At 54.0% G+C, this 16900-nt stretch overlaps 1 protein-coding gene across 2 annotated transcripts; it reads left to right on the top strand.

Moving 5' to 3' along the window:
* Positions 1-2729: 2729 nt before the first annotated feature.
* Positions 2730-16827, top strand: Vars1 (valyl-tRNA synthetase 1). Of its 2 annotated transcripts, XM_021185839.3 has the most exons (30): positions 2730-2862; positions 3042-3460; positions 5807-5941; positions 6036-6174; positions 6370-6491; positions 6575-6659; positions 6851-6951; positions 7076-7203; positions 11087-11251; positions 11419-11500; positions 11792-11911; positions 11994-12102; positions 12187-12281; positions 12402-12492; positions 12682-12806; positions 12889-12992; positions 13082-13240; positions 13319-13409; positions 13519-13624; positions 13710-13780; positions 13856-13981; positions 14221-14325; positions 14405-14473; positions 14603-14681; positions 14811-14938; positions 15199-15354; positions 15514-15720; positions 15852-15963; positions 16080-16405; positions 16687-16827. In XM_021185839.3, exons 2-30 carry the CDS (start codon positions 3074-3076, stop codon positions 16753-16755), a joined length of 3792 nt encoding a protein of 1263 aa, XP_021041498.1. In that variant the 5' UTR covers positions 2730-2862; positions 3042-3073; the 3' UTR covers positions 16756-16827. The 2 variants fall into 2 exon arrangements, with proteins under 2 accessions (XP_021041498.1, XP_021041497.1); XM_021185838.2 differs by lacking the exon at positions 2730-2862 and having other exon boundaries at positions 2933-3460.
* The last annotated feature ends 73 nt before the right edge of the window (positions 16828-16900 follow it).

The following is a 16900-nucleotide window of genomic DNA, read 5'->3' as shown; positions in this document are numbered from 1 at the left end:
TAGCCAATGACTCCCTCACATGCTTTAACTTATCGACAAAGGTGCAGCACCTTTCCCCCAGAGGTTTACACAGTCCATCCTGTTGCAGAGATTGGAAGTCTTGTTCCCGCTGATTTCGAAGGGCGGCCTCCCTTTGAGAAGTTAATGAGGTTTTGGACTTGGATAAGGATTTCCCTAGTTCCATTAAATCTGCATCTATGGCAGAGCTCAACACTTTATAATAATTCTCACCCTGGAAGTCGAAGGCTGAGGCACCCAGGATCTCGGCAAAGGTAGCCCTCTTCGCTCGAGCGGCTGGGAATGGGGATAGTCTGGTTCCTATCTCATCAGAGTAATGAAGAATTCTAGGGGCAAGCTGGACCAGTACACAAAATCCATTTGTGAGGTTAAGAGCCTGGGTGTGGATGCAAGATGTCAGCCCAGTAGTACATGCCCACCATGTATTGATGGGGGGTATAATGTAAGCATCCCTGTCTGGGGCTTCCTGGATGCTATTACATAAATGTCTATGGCTGTGGGGTATTGTCCCAAAGCAGAGTCCTTTTCCCTGAATTAGCTCTAAGGTTAGTCTCCCTTTACCTGGATACTGCCAACGACAGTCCTTGTTGTCAGTAGAGGTGGTATAGTTTCCGGGAACGGCTATTCCTTCATAATAGGGTGGCTGGGCATCCAAGCAGAGCCAACATTTACTTGTAAGCTCTGGCTTAGAATTATTCAATACCAGGTAAGCGGCCTTAAGCAAGTCCCATGGTCCAGACCTGGGTCTAAGTTCCTGAGAAATGGGGACTGTGAGTTGTGATTGAGTCACCGTGAGTCCAACAGGGGGCAGGGCTGGATTAGGGCCTAAAGGCATCCCCTGTCTGGCAGAGAGTTGGATCGTAAACATTACTCCATAGTCATATCCAGACACATACAGTCTTAGTCCCCATGTCTTTCCCATTTCCCATCCCACGCTTTCTTTTCCCTTGGGGGTGAACTGAACTGTAATGGGGTTACAGTTGGAGGAACATGGCCCACCAAGATCATTTGCATCCAGCTTGGACTGCAATCCATACCCCCATCCTTGGGATTCCGATCCAGGGCTCCTTTGGACCTTGATGAGGTCATCTTTTATCGGTGGCGTCCAGGAGATGGAACCAGTCGACTCACAACCCCAATCTGCACAGAAGTATGACTCTGGCCCTCCACAGGTAGCCGCCTGCTGTGGAGACCTCCCCGCTCCAGGGCAGACATAGAAGGGCGCTCTCCGAAGCTCACTGTGTTGAGCTGGATGTTGACACCCCCATACGAGGCCCAGGGGATCCCAGGTCCCATCCGCTAGTGCACACAAATCAAAAACAAGATCAGGAAACCAAGTTCCAATGGGGGCGAGGTGGGAGGTCGAGTTAATTACAGTCCCCGTAGCAGTGTTGGTTATAACCCACGTGAGGTTACGGGGTTCACGGGGCATAGGACTACTTTGGACCACACCTATAGAAATCAGCAGAGTCAAGATCTGCAGTGTCTTAGCTTTAGGGAATCTTATGGATGTCATTGGAGTCTTGATCCCGTCTGGGGCACTTGGCAGCATCTCCCTTCCAGTGATCCAGACTTCATCACCTGGTTGGAAGCAATGGTGGTTAGGTGTTGCATAGATCTGCCATGTCTGGCCCAATCCATTTCTGTACCTTGTAAAGGGCCTGTAAGCACTCTATGAATTGTCTACAGCTGGCATGAAGTTTTTCTGCCTGATTTCTCTCTCCGTGTACTTTTGAATAATATAAAGACAACTTTACACAGTACACAAGAGATTATCCCAACAGCCCCCCCCCCCTTTCTTTTCTTCTTTTTTTTTCCTTGGTTTTTCGAGACAGGGTTTCTCTGTGTAGCTCTGGCTGTCCTAGAACTCATTCTGTAGACCAGGCTGTCCTCGAACTCAAGAAATCCACCTGCCTCTGCCTCACACTCATAAGTGCTGGGATTAAAGGCATGCGCCACCACTGCCAGGCTAGCAGTGGCCTCTCACAAGCACTGCGAACTTAAGTTTTCCCTCTAAGTTTGAGCTTTAGTAGACCAGCTGGAGTGCTTCTGCCTTTGGGTCCCCTGCCCTTCCTTCACGTGGCTCCATCTCAGGCAGTGAGCGCTCAGCACCTAGAGCCCCTTTCCTGTTTTACTTGGGTTAGATCCGAGGATCTCCCGCGAACTGGCGGTGCACTCCGTTACCAAAAGCCTGACATGGCCTTGAGCACACCCCATCAGTACGCTTTCAAAAAGCAGAAGATAAATACAAGCAAGAGACGCGGAACGCACGGTGCATTTACCAACGCCGGGGAATTACCAACCTTTCATTCCCTACAGCAGCAGCTCCCAGCAGCCAGGCACTGCTTGGAGCAGCCCAAGATTCTGCAGCTCGCCCTGCAAAAGGCCGAAACCTGGGACCAAGCACGCACTCCAGACACTAGGGCTTTCGTTTTCCCGCGCTCTAGACACGAAGACCCCGGGCTGCCCGCGGCGGCGCCTGACCCAAGGGTTACAGGCTGCCCGCGGCGGCGCCTGACCCAGACCCAGGCTCGTCCCGACACGCGCGTTCCCGTCCCCCTGCTGCGCGAGCCACTCTGGCCCCTGCTTGACCCGTCCGGCAGCGGTGGGCCGCGCACGGACCCTCGGGATCGCGCACGCACAGGCGGGGCCCGGCAGCCCCGCGAGGACCCGAGTCCGGAAACGTGCGCTGTCACAAAGGGGGGGGGGGGGGGGACACGTGGGTGCCGCTGGCCGGGCCGCGCTCTCCCGCAGCTGGAGAGCTGCCTCCGCTGCCCGCCACCTCCACCCCGGCCGCCCTGTGGGGCGGCGGCCGTAGCCGGCCGAGCGTGATCGCCGCCTTCAGTACGTACACGCGGCGCGGCCTCCCCTCTCCAACCCGAGGGGGCGGGCGATCGGGGTCCCGCCTCCTCCTCTAGGCGCTGCTGGCGGCTGCTCGGCCAGGCCTATGGTCCTGCCGGGCGCCTGCGTACCTTGCAGCACGTGCTCAGGTCCCCTCCTCAATCTGCCTGGTCTCTCCTCAGGTCACTGCACTGCTTTCCGACCCTGCACAGCCATGTCCATCCTCTACGTCTCTCCTCACCCCGACGCCTTCCCCAGCCTCCGAGCCCTCATCGCTGCCCGATACGGGGAAGCTGGTGACGGTCCCGGGTGGGGAGGCCCTCACCCCCGCATCTGCTTGCAGCCTCCCCCGAGCAGCCGGACTCCATTCCCTCCGCCTCGCCTGCCCGCCCTGGAGCAGGGGCCTGGCGGCCTGTGGGTGTGGGGGGCCCCGGCTGTAGCTCAGCTGTTGTGGCCAGCAGGCCTGGGGGGACCCGGGGGCAGCCGGGCAGCTGTCCTGGTCCAGCAGTGGGTCAGTTATGCTGACACGGAGCTCATACCCGCTGCCTGCGGGGCGACCCTGCCTGCCCTGGGACTTCGAGGTCCTGGTCAGGATCCCCAGGTGAGAGGGAAGAAAAAGGGAGCAATTCTGACTACACAAACAGGATTGGGAAGAATCCCACGGAAAAAGTCGGTTGTCAGGCGGTCGCATCTCTGCCTGCCACCTGGTATAGTAACTTTGGGAACACTTTAACTTCTCGAGCCTTGGTCTTCTATGTCTGAGAATGCAAGATGATGAAATCTCTTCCTTCCTCCGGGGGTGTGATACATGATCGCCCGGGAGTGGAGCGTGGTTTTGCTGTTTTCACTACGTTTGGAGTGTGTGTGTGTGTCTTTAAATTAGGTCTCGCTCTAACGAATGGCTCGGAACGAACGCACTGGTGTGCCAAGCATTCCCAAGTCTGTCTTTGGGTTTCTGTTGCCATGTTTAAAACAACATGACCAAAAGCGCCTTGGGAAAGAACGGAATTGTTTCAGGTTACAGCTCTCCATCACTGAAGGAAGTCAGACCAGTGACTGGAAGCAGAAACAAACCGAGGCCATGCAGGACTGATACTTTCTGGCTCGCTTTCCACAGCTTGTTCAGCCTGCTCTTTTATACCGTCCAGGGCTGCTTTGCCAGGGGTGGTATCCCCTACAATGGACTGGCCCTCTACATAATCATTAGTTAAGAAAATGTCCCCACACGCTTACCCACAGGCCAGTTTGGTGGGGACATTTTCCCAATTGAGTTTCCCACTTCTCATGGGCCCACTGGCTCAGGTGAGGTTGACAAGGCCCTGGTTGGCTAGTGTGACAGGGATGCAGGATGTGAGCGGTTTTATGTTGAACTGTAGGGAAGACTGGGGAGAGAAGACAGTTGCTGGGAGGAGTTGGGAGGCTTGAAGTTGAAGGAGAGGCAGGGAGAGGCCAGATGACACACCAGATTGTTTCTGTGAGTCCTTCCAGGGTAGACCTGTGCCTGCCTTAACTGAAAGCTCGCCCCTGCAGGGTAGGGAGTGCATGGTGGCTGCCTAGTGTCACTTCAGAGGGGGAATGAAGGAACAGTGCAGACGGTGACTGGCTTCTTCATATCTGGATGGACTAACAGAGAGCCTCATTCCTGCGGGGTAGTACTTCAGACCTGCGCTCATTTGTGGTTTTTCTGGGTGAAATCTATTTATTGATGCCCAGACCTGGCAGTCTTGTTTCATATAATCCTTTAACTTTAGAGCCTGATATATTTCCTTGGACTCATAAACTTAAGTGTTTAGTGATACCTTGTTGGATAAATCACACACACAAAATACTTGTATGTATTCGATTTTTATTTTATGTGTGTAAGTGTTTTGCTTGTGTTTGTGTATGTGTACACTTGTGTGCCTAGTGGCCAAGGAGTCTGGGGACACGTAACGAGGTGCTGTCATAACTTGGTTTACGGACTGTTGTGCACCACCATGTGGGCTCCTGGAACCAAACTCTCTAAGAGCAGCCAGTGTTACAAAGGCTGATCTGTGTCATTCACCTCTCCAGTCCTATAATGTATATAATCCGGGGGCCTCCTGCGTGCTATGCTAAGTACTCTTCCTTGAACGTTCAGCCAGACTAGAGTTGTGTTGTTGCTTTGAGACAGGGTCTTAACTATGTAGCCTTACCTGAAGTGGGACTGGTTGTGAAGACTAGCAAGCTTTAAAGGCAGAGCCCCCTCCCTGCCTTGCCTTCTGAGACCTCAGGTTAAGGGCATGGTACCACACCCAGGAGAGCTATTTATAGTGACCTTGTGAATGAGGAAGGAAGGAGCCTGAGACCTGGTGGTCAGTGGCTTGAGTCTGGGAAGGTCATGGACAGGTGGAGCTGTGGCTCTTAACCTTGCCCGGGTCAGGACCCTTCTGATGGGGTGGAAATGACCCTTTCACAGGGGTCACCAAGAAAAACATTGAAAGACAGATATTAAGATTCATTACCATAGCAATGCCACAGTTATGAAGTAGCAACAAACGTAATGGGGGTCATGACCCTTTCACAGGGGTCGCCTAAGAAAAACATTAGAAGACAGCTATTGGGCTGGAGATATGGCTCAGCCGGTAAGAGCATTGACTGCTCTTCCAGAGGTCCTGAGTTCAATTCCCAGCAACCACATGGTGGCTCACAACCATCTGTAATGGGATCTGACACCCTCTTCTGGAGTGTCTGAAGACAGCTACAGTGTACTTACATATAATAAATAAATCTTTTAAAAAACCAGACAGATATTATATTACAACTCATTACCACAGCAATGCTACAGTTATGAAGTAGCAACAAAAGTAATTTTATGGTGGTGGTGGGGTCACCACAACATGGGGAGCTGTATTAAAGGGTCTCCGCATTGGGAAGGACCACTGAGATAAGGGTGTAAGCCTGTCATAACCCTTTCCTTTCCTGTTAGGCTGCCCTTGGGGCCCTGGGCAAGGCCTTGAACCCCTTGGAGGACTGGCTGCGGCTGCACACCTACCTGGCTGGAGATACCCCCACTCTGGCTGACTTAGCTGCTGTGACAGCCTTACTGCTGCCCTTCCGATACGTGAGTCACTGAGCTTGGGGAGGGACAAGTGCGTGCCCGTTAGACCTCACACGGTGACTACGATAATTTTTTGGTTCGGTTTGGTTTCTCGCAGGTTCTGGACCCTTCTGCCCGCCGGATCTGGGGCAATGTGACTCGCTGGTTTAACACTTGTGTCCGGCAACCGGAATTCCGGGCTGTGCTGGGAGAAGTGGCCCTGTACTCGGGGGCCAGGTCTGTCACTCAACAGCCAGGTGAGGAGGATGGGAGACAGCAGAGGGCACAAGGGCCCCTTTTATCTTGAAATCCTGGGGCCATCATCAGGTGTGGAGGCTATGTAGGGTGAGGGTCAGAGATGATCATCAATTTGAGGCAAGAGCTTTAGACTCAGCACTCTTCACAGAGGGTCCCCAGCAACCTTGAGTCTGAATTTCTGTGCCTCTTTCCAGGCTCCGAGGTCACGGCACCCCAAAAAACACCGGCGCAACTCAAAAAAGAGGCAAAGAAACGGGAGAAACTAGAGAAATTCCAGCAGAAGCAGAAGACCCAGCAGCAGCCCCCGCACGGAGAGGTAGGGGGGCCAAAGGCTGAGCGGGAGTGGGTGGAGCCTTGTAGGGGAGGCTCATGTTTGGGTCTGTGTCTCCTTCTGAACAGAAGAAACCAAAACCAGAGAAGAAGGAGAAACGGGACCCTGGGGTCATTACCTATGACCTCCCTACCCCACCGGGGGAGAAGAAAGGTACTGGCTGGGGAAGGGCCCAGCTCTGGCCGCTGCTGTCTCTGCTCCTCTCTGCTGTGTGTGTCCTGGCTTCCACCCTGCTTAGTGAGGGATGGCTAGCCTCAGGCTGGCCTGTGGGGAGAATGGCAGACGGCCTGTTCCTTCTGGACTAACTCAGAGTCTTTACTGAGCCCTCTTCTCCTTCCTCCCAGATGTAAGTGGCGCCATGCCCGACTCCTACAGCCCTCAGTATGTGGAGGCTGCCTGGTATCCTTGGTGGGAGCGGCAGGGCTTCTTCAAGCCAGAGTACGGGGTGAGTGGTTACTGCTGCCCGGACCCAGAGGGGGCTGGAGGTGGAGAAGGGCGGGACTTTAGGAGCCGTGCCTGGGGAGGGTTGCCATAGGCTTTAGCATCCTCCCCTCCTTCTCCACCACCAGCGTCCTAGTGTGTCAGCACCCAATCCCCGAGGCATCTTCATGATGTGCATCCCGCCCCCCAACGTGACGGGCTCCCTGCACCTGGGCCACGCGCTCACCAACGCCATCCAGGACTCCCTGACTCGATGGTGAGCTCCTGTTTGCGCCTCCAGCCGGTGCTCTCTGCCCTGTGTGGCTCTGTTCTCTCTGCTGGCTAAGCACCCTCTGCCACCGTGGCCTTGTCTGGCCCTCGGGTGGCTTTCCTTCTTGCTCCCCTCTGAGTTTTCAGCAGTCTTTCCTATTCAGGTAATCTGTCAGCGTGACTGACTTTCACAGGTTCCGTCTGTCTCCTGAGAAGGACGTTATAGCCCCACTGTCGCAGCACTGGGGACAGGGCCTGTGGCCTGTAGACACCAAGCGCGAAGTCTACCTTAGACCCGCATCATTGGTCTGTAGCAACGTTCCTTTGGATTTTAACGGCATGAGCAGACTCTTGTTGAAGCGTACATCTCCTTGACCTTCCTACCCAGACCTCCTGCCTTCCACATAGAAGTATCATTCAGTGTTCTGTCCAGGATACACTGGTCCTTAGATGCTGAGGGGGAAGTAGTAGTTTTTGTTGTTTTCTTTCTTTTTTTAAACGATTTATTTATTTTGTGTATGTGAGCACACTATAGCTGTACAGATGGTTGTGAGTCTTCATGTGGTTGTTGGAAATTGAATTTTTAGGACCTCTGCTCGCTCCGGTCAACTCCGCTCACTCAGTCCCTGCTTGCTTCAGCCCAAAGATTTATTTATTATTATATATAAGTACACTGTAGCTGTCTTCAGACACACCAGAAGAGGGCATCAGATCACATTACAGATGGTTGTGAGCCAACCTGTAGTTACCGGGATTTGAACTCAGGACCTTCAGAAGAGCAGTCAGTGCTCTTACCCACTGAGCCATCTCACCAGCCCTTTTGTTTTTTTCAAGACATGGTCTTACTATGTAGGTTTATCTGTGCTGTCCTGGAAATGACTCTGTAGACCAGGCTGACTTTGAACTCACAGAGATCTGTCTTCCTTGGCTTCCCAGGTACTGGAGGGAAGGTAGTTGTTATTCTAGACCTCCCTTTCTCTTGTACTTTCAAAGTTTGACTTAAGTTATATGTGTTTATGTGGGTCTGTGCACATGAGAGCAGATGCTGGCAGCAGCCAAGGGTGTTGGATGCTCCTGGAGTTAGGGGTGATTGTGAGCCACCGATGTGGCACTGGAAATTGCACTCTGGTCCTTTGGAAGAGCAACACATGTTCTTGATAATCACTGAGCCGTCTCCCCAACCCCTCTTCCTTCCTTCCTTCCTTCCTTCCTTCCTTCCTTCCCTTCCCTTCCCTTTCCTTTCTTTTAGTAGAAAAGATTTAAATCTAACCAGCAAAAGTTGTAAGTCCGAGTTGGAGAAGTGGTTGAGCAGGAGGTTTGGTTCCTAAAACACCAATATGGTGACTTGTCAAGCATCCTTAACCCCATTTCCGGATTTAAATCCTCTGCAGGCACATACATATTTGTGTAGGCAAAACACCCATTTATAAAGTTAAAAAAAGTTGTATAGCCAGGTATAATGGCAATGCTGGCAGGAGTGTGGCCAGGTCAAGGCTAGCCTGGGCTGTGCAGTGCGACCATAGCTCAAAAGCAACCACACAGAGAGTTGTTCCTTAGCTTTTCCAATGTTCAATGGTTTCTCTTGGGTGTGTTCACTTGTTCTTGGATACAGGCTGACTTCATTTTTATTCTTTTTTTAATTTAAAAATCATCTTAAATGAATTAAGGGGCTGGTGAGATGGCTCAGTGGGTAAGAGCACCCGACTGCTCTTCCGAAGGTCTGGAGTTCAAATCCCAGCAACCACATGGTGGCTCACAACCATCCGTAACGAGATCTGACTCCCTCTTCTGGTGTGTCTGAAGACAGCTACGGTGTACTTACATATAATAAATAAATAAATAAATAAATCTTTAAAACAATCTGCATTCCATCAAACTGAAAAAAAATCTAAAAGAATGGATGGATTTCTGTTAAAAAAAAAAAAAAAAAAGAATTAATTTTACGTATATGAGTACACTGTTGCTGTCTTCAGACTCACCAGAAGAGGGCATCTGATCTCATTACAGATGGTTGTGAGCCACCATGTGGATGCTGGGAGTTGAACTCAGAACCTCTGGAAGAGCAGTCAGTGCTCTTACCCACTGAGCCATCTCTCCAGCCCCTAATTTAAATTTTTATTAAAGGTGTGAATAGTATTTTACTATATAGTGTACCACATGAGTGCTTTGTGCCTGCAGAGGCCAGAGAGGAAGTTGGATCTCTTGGAACTACAGTTAGAGACATTTGTGAGTCACTATGTGGGTGCTGGGCTTTGAACCTAGGTCCTCTGGACAGGCAGCCAGTGCTCTCTTTACTGTTCCTTGAGTTGAGGTCTCGTGTGGGCTAGGCTAGCCTGCAGCTCCTGGTGACCTGTTGATCTCAGTAGCTGCGACTACGGGTACATGCTCTGGAGTCCAGCTCCTGATTTATTTATCTGTGCATTCTGTTTTCTGTTCTTTGTGTACTAGTGTTTTGCCTGCGTTTATGTCTGGGTGCCTTTTGTGTACAGTCCCAGCGATCCCTTGGGACTGGAGTTAGGTAGTTGTGAGCAGCTGTGTGAAGCTGGGAGAGAGCCTGAGTTCTTGAGAGCCTCAGCCCATGCTCCTGACCGCTGCACCTGTGCTCCTGTAAATGAGCAAACCTTCCCCAGGCCACCCTACCCCCATTTTGGTTTTTGTTTTGTTTTGTGGCTTTTAAATTTCCTGTCTTAGGGGTTAGTAGCCCAGAATGGCATCAGGCTAAGTGAGTTAGGTAACCAAGGCAGGCCTTGAACTCCCGACAATCCTGCCTCCCCTAACAAATATAGGGAGTGCACGCATGAGCTGTTCTACCCACATTCTTTGGTTTGGTTTGGTTTGGTTTTTGGGTTTTCGAGACAGGGTTTCTCTGTGTAGCCCTGCCTGTCCTGGAACTCACTCTGTAAACCAGGCTGGCCTCGAACTCAGAAATCCGCCTGCCTCTGCCTCCCAAGTGCTGGGATTAAAGGCATGCGCCACCACTGCCCGGCCTCACCTAACACTTTCTTGCCAGCGTCTGACATAATCTATCATTTGCCCTCCCTTACCATCTGTGTGCCTCATCCTCCTGCTGATCTCCTGTTTGTTGTTGTGAACCAGTGAACCGAGTGAAGGCTTGCTCATTTACAGGGGCACAGGCATCATGCCGACTCCACTGAAGAACATTTGTCTTTCCTCCCTCTGCAGTCACTGCCTGGGGATCCACAGAGTCATGTACCCCTCCCTGTTCTGTCTTCTCTGTCGGGCACTTTGATGTGTGACAGCTCTTAGGACATGGGGGTTAGAGCAAGCCCTCTTGTGTAATCTGCCTGGGTCCTTGTGGATAAAGTTTGCATCTTTCTGTGGCTTTGCTCCTAGGACCACCTTCTGCTTGGCTCTCTGGCTGGGTGAGACCTCCTGTTCCTTTTACAGATTGTTCTGCTGGGCTTCCAACTCTTTTCTCACTGCCTGACTTTAGAATGAGAAGGTTTCAACCCATCCCTTTCTTTCTTTTTCTTTTTTTTTTTTTTTGAAGGTTTATTTATTTTATGTATGTGAGTACAGTATAGCTGTACAGATAGATGGGTTGGGAGCCTTCATGTGGTTGTTAGGAATTGAATTTTTGGGACCTCTATTCGCTCTGGTCAACCCCTCCCACTCCAGCCCAAAGATTTATTATAATCTTCAGACACACCAGAAGAGGGCATCAGATCGCATTATGGGTGGTTATAAGCCACCATGTGGTTGCTGGGATTTGAACCCGGGACCTTCGGAAGAGCAGTCAGTGCTCTTACCCACTGAGCCATCTCACCAGCCCCAACCCATCCCTTTCTTAAGCATCCGTGAACCCCTCTGGCAGAAACCTGAGACCGCTGCCAGCCTGGCTTACCCTCTGGTTTTCATGCCTCCCACAGGCACCGCATGCGTGGGGAGACCACCCTATGGAACCCAGGCTGTGACCATGCAGGCATTGCCACCCAGGTGGTGGTGGAAAAGAAGCTCTGGAAAGAGCGGGGTCTGAACCGACACCAGCTGGGCCGTGAGGCCTTTCTTGAGGAGGTCTGGAAGTGGAAAGCCGAGTGAGTACAGTAACCCCATGGATGCTGCAACCCTGGCCGCAGGCTCAGGCGTCCCACGGGGCTGGCCAAAGGGAGAAACTTGTCACCTTCAGAGGGACAAGTAAGTCCCTCACTACCCACCAGCCACCAGTGGCAGAAGGCTTATCCTGGACTCTGTCCACTTCCAGGAAGGGTGACAGGATTTACCACCAATTAAAGAAACTTGGCAGCTCCTTGGACTGGGATCGAGCCTGCTTCACCATGGATCCTGTATGCAGGCAGAACCTTGGGGCAGGGCAGGGGTGCTCTATGGGTGGGCTCCCCTCTACCAGGAGGTCAGAACATAGCCAAGGACTCAGCCACCAGCACCCAGCCCAGATCCTAGCTTCAAGTTCCCTGCTGACCCAGCATCACCAGGCTCATGGCCTGCCCTGGGCGTTCTGTGCTGGGTGCAGGACTCTAGGATAGGCCTGGTAGACTCCCTCGCCTCCTGCTGCCTTGGGTATCTTCCTTGGCCTCCAGGGATCAAGATGTCTCTAACTTCCATTATCTTTACCCTAGAAATTGTCAGCAACTGTGACAGAGGCTTTTGTTAGGCTCCACGAAGAAGGGGTCATCTACCGTAGCACCCGCCTGGTCAACTGGTCCTGCACCCTCAACTCAGCCATTTCTGACATTGAGGTGTGCCTCTGCCCACAGCCCGTCTCCCTCTAGTCTTCCCCAGCCTAGGCCTGGCCCACTTCTCTAAACACCCATCTCACAGGTGGATAAGAAGGAGCTGACAGGCCGCACCCTGCTTCCTGTGCCTGGCTACAAGGAGAAGGTGGAGTTTGGGGTCCTCGTGTCTTTTGCCTACAAGGTTCAAGGCTCAGGTGGGAGCTGAGGATACCAGGATGCGGGCTGGGAGAGGTGGGGAGGAGGAGAGAGCTCAGACACCGAGTCTTCTGTCACCTCAGACAGTGACGAGGAGGTGGTGGTGGCAACAACCCGGATTGAGACCATGCTGGGAGACGTGGCTGTAGCTGTGCACCCCAAGGATCCCAGATACCAGGTAGGACGGGAACATTCGTGCCTGTGTCCTGGGATGGCTGCTGGCTCAGGATAGGCTCTCCCTGGGTGAGGGGTGAGGGCCCAGCCCTGTGTCAACCCCTCTGTTTCCCTCCCTGTTAAGCACTTAAAGGGAAAGTATGTCGTCCACCCATTCTTGTCCCGGAGCCTTCCCATCGTCTTCGATGACTTTGTGGACATGGAGTTTGGCACAGGTGAGCAACGGCCGTGACTTGTTGGGAGAAAAGACTGAAAAATTGTCTTCAGTCCCGTAGGCAGGACTGGGGCTGGATATAAGAACTGTTCGGACAGCAGAGTGGTCTGGGAGCCGGATCCTTCGGCACAAGAGGTGTGAAGGGAACCCCAGCATGCAGTAGAACCCTGGAACGCCCCGTGTCCCCCAGGTGCCGTGAAGATCACCCCGGCACATGACCAGAATGACTATGAGGTTGGGCAGCGACACAGGCTCGAGGCCATTAGCATCATGGACTCGAAAGGGGCCCTCATCAATGTGCCTCCACCTTTCCTGGTGAGGTGTCGGGACTGTGGGGACCTGCGTGTGAGGTGGAGAGTTACGTGGGCATTGCCATGATGAGGCCTTTTCCATCCAGGGCCTGCCCAGGTTTGAGGCCAGGAAGGCTGTGCTGGCGGCACTGAAGGAGCGGGGCCTGTTCCGTGGCGTCAAGGACAACCCCATGGTGGTGCCACTTTGCAAGTGAGACTGGGGCAGGCGCACATGGGGAAGGGTAGGGTTCCTCTGTGTGCTCAGCACATAATCTCTCCATAACCGTCTTCCTACTACAGCCGCTCCAAGGATGTGGTGGAGCCTCTATTAAGGCCACAGTGGTACGTGCGCTGTGGGGAGATGGCTCAGGCTGCCAGTGCTGCTGTGACCCGGGGTGACCTCCGTATACTGCCTGAGGCCCATCAACGGACGTGGCATTCTTGGATGGACAACATCAGGTGTGTATGGCCGCTGGGTGGGGAGGATGGCCAGCTGAGGGGCCCAGACTGAGCACCGACTGACCCTTGCTGTTGTAGAGACTGGTGCATCTCTCGGCAGCTGTGGTGGGGCCACCGAATCCCTGCCTACTTTATCACCGTCCATGACCCGGCAGTACCCCCTGGGGAGGTGAGAAAGGCTATAGCTGGCTGTTTCCTGGCTGTGGTTTGTTGGGCCCTTGTTTGGCAGAGGGGCTGGGCAAAGTAAAGGAAGCCTTTTTGATAACCCTCTCTGTTAGGACCCTGATGGGCGGTACTGGGTAAGCGGACGCACTGAAGCAGAGGCCCGAGAGAAGGCAGCACAGGAGTTTGGAGTGTCCCCTGACAAGATCAGCCTTCAGCAAGGCAGGGATGGGCACGGAGGATGGGGACAGTCGGGATTCTTTTTTTCTGTTCCTGTCCCTCTAATCTCTGACCCTGGCTTCCCCAGATGAGGATGTGTTGGATACCTGGTTCTCCTCCGGTCTCTTCCCCTTCTCCATCTTTGGCTGGCCCAATCAGGTATGCGCCTAGAGTGAGGGGAGGGGCACTGAAGGGGAATGCTTGGCTCATCTGCATGCCCTCATCCTCCCGCAGTCAGAAGACCTCAGTGTGTTCTACCCTGGGACCCTGTTGGAGACAGGCCATGATATCCTCTTCTTCTGGGTGGCCCGGATGGTCATGCTCGGCCTGAAGCTCACTGGGAAGCTACCCTTCAGAGAGGTGTGAAGACGGCTAAGCCCCGCCTCTGCCCCGTGTCTCCTTACCTGTCTTCTTGGGTGGCTGTTGGTTAAGATTAGCTTGGTGGGTCTGGCCCAGGGCTTCCTCTTCCCAGAGGAGGGGGCACTTGTCAGATCCAGTAGGGCCACTAGGAACCCATGATTCCAAGTGGGCAGACTGGGGAGGGCCTTCAAGACCAGGAGGAGCATGGCCTCACAGTTCATCACACCTCATGCCCTCAGGTCTATCTCCATGCAATCGTGCGTGATGCTCATGGCAGGAAGATGAGCAAGTCTCTTGGCAATGTCATCGATCCCCTGGATGTCATCCATGGAGTTTCCTTGCAGGTGGGGTACTCAGTGGGTCAGCTAGAAACAACTTTGCAGCTGTGGCTGGAACGATCTGACACTCCCATCTCCTCCCTAGGGCCTCCATGACCAACTACTGAACAGCAACCTAGATCCCAGTGAGGTGGAGAAAGCCAAAGAAGGACAGGTAAGGGATGTGCCCCGGGAGTGGGCTGCAGCAGGTGGGCAGGAGTGGGTGTGCCCCAGGGGTGGGCTGCAGCAGGGGGGCAACCTGACCACCCTGCTCGACCCCCCTGTTCCTCTGCATCCTCTGTAGAAGGCCGACTTTCCTGCAGGGATTCCCGAGTGTGGCACTGATGCCCTACGCTTTGGACTCTGTGCCTACACATCCCAAGGTATGGTCTCCCGACCTCCCTCAGTTGCCTGTTTTCTTCCCTGCAACCCGTGATCTCCTCTACCTTGGGCCTTCAGAGGACCTCTCTGAGAGGGCAACTGGGGTGGAGTCACAGACATCCCTCCTCTAGGTCGAGACATCAACCTGGATGTGAACAGGATCCTGGGGTACCGTCACTTCTGCAACAAACTCTGGAATGCCACCAAGTTTGCCCTGCGCGGCCTTGGGAAGGGCTTTGTGCCCTCAGCAACCTCCAAGGTGAGGATCTGGTCGGTGGCCATCGGTGACAGTGCCCGTGCCCACACAGTCTGTGCCTCCCTCCACTCAAGTGTCAAGACTAAAGCTGCTGTCCCCTGACATCCTCCTTTTAGTCAGGGACAGACAGGTGGAAGTTGATGATTGATGGGGAAGTCTCTGCAGCTTGGGGCCCATGAGGAATGCAGATTCTCCTGTGTCCCACTCTACTCCCTGCCCTGGTAGTGTGATGGCCTACTGCCTGACATTTCTCTTCCCCCAAGCCTGGAGGGCACGAGAGCCTGGTGGACCGCTGGATCCGCAGCCGCCTGACTGAGGCCGTGAGGCTCAGCAATGAAGGCTTCCAGGCTTACGATTTCCCGGCCATCACCACCGCCCAGTACAGCTTTTGGCTCTATGAGCTCTGTGATGTCTACTTGGTGAGCAGCTGGGGCGGGGCCTGGGCACGTGTAGCTCTGACCTCAGCTTGGCCCTGAAACTTGAGGTCACCTTTTGGTTTTTCCAGTTCTAATGGGGGTGGCAGGGGAGGGGGCTCCAGGTGGGACCTGGCCCTGAGCCTTCTGCCTCCCCATCTCTAGGAGTGTCTAAAACCTGTGCTGAATGGAGTGGACCAGGTGGCGGCAGAGTGTGCTCGGCAGACCCTCTACACCTGCCTGGATGTTGGCCTGCGACTGCTCTCGCCCTTCATGCCCTTTGTCACAGAGGAGCTATTTCAGAGACTGCCCCGGCGGACACCAAAAGCGCCTGCTAGCCTCTGTGTCACCCCGTACCCAGAGCCCTCAGAGGTATGAGGTGTGGCTTGGAGGGCATGCTGCTGCCCTCCCAAGCAGTCCTTTTCCCCCACTCTGCCCCATAGTGCTCCCCTTTTCCACCAGTCTGACTCACAGTGCTCCCCCTTCCCCACTTTGCCCCACAGTGCTCCTGGAAGGACCCTGAAGCCGAAGCTGCTCTTGAACTAGCTCTGAGCATCACTCGAGCTGTGCGCTCCCTGCGTGCTGACTACAACCTGACCCGCACCAGGCCCGACTGTAAGCCTCACGCCCCCGTGTCCACCTATCCCCTGTCCTCCACGGCCCCTTGGGGAGCCCAGGGTCTGGCTGTACCTCAGCATCCCTTTCCTCTTTTCCCCCTTTTCACTCTACAGGTTTCTTGGAAGTAGCCGATGAGGCCACAGGTGCCTTGGCCTCGGCAGTGTCGGGCTACGTGCAGGCTCTGGCCAGTGCGGGCGTGGTGGCTGTCCTCGCCCTGGGTGCCCCTGCACCGCAGGGCTGCGCTGTAGCTGTGGCCTCTGACCGCTGCTCCATCCACCTGCAGCTGCAGGGGCTAGTGGACCCAGCCCGGGAGTTGGGCAAGCTGCAGGCCAAGCGAAGTGAGGCACAGCGGCAGGCTCAACGTCTGCAGGAGCGCCGTGCTGCCTCCAGCTACTCAGCAAAGGTGCCCCTTGAGGTCCAGGAGGCAGATGAAGCGAAGGTGTGTAGAGGGGATGGGGTATGTCAGTGAGTCGTATGTGGCCAGGCAGCCTGTGGGCTCCTGCACAGGTCGGATCCTGGGTGGGGTAGTGTGTGTGCTCTGGGGCCCTTTGTCACTGTACACTCAAGAAAAGAAGCGCTCCAGAGAAAGAGAGACTTGGAAGCCTGCTGCCCTGACTTCCTGGTCATCCTCACCCATCTCATCAACCTGGGCTCCTCTGCTCTCTGGGTGTTTGGGCTCCTTGAGCATGGGGTCACCACATACCTCTTTTGCACCCCCAGTTGCAACAGACAGAGGCGGAGCTCAGGAAGGTGGATGAGGCCATCGCCCTGTTCCAGAAGATGCTGTGACCCCCCAATTCCAACCCTCAGCTCCCAGTGTTCCACCAACAGGGATGGCAGCAATAAAATATTTTCCCAACATTCGCTCTTGTCTGTGTGGTGTGGGCAGGGTGTGGGCAGGGGGCGTGCAGAGGCCTGACCTAGGGCTTCCCAG

The sequence above is a fragment of the Mus caroli genome, unplaced genomic scaffold (genome assembly GCF_978045245.1).
Source record: "Mus caroli unplaced genomic scaffold, Mus_caroli_1 scaffold_18, whole genome shotgun sequence".
In the NCBI taxonomy this organism is placed as follows: Eukaryota; Metazoa; Chordata; class Mammalia; order Rodentia; family Muridae; genus Mus; species Mus caroli.
This window is presented reverse-complemented; position numbering and strand designations above follow the sequence as displayed.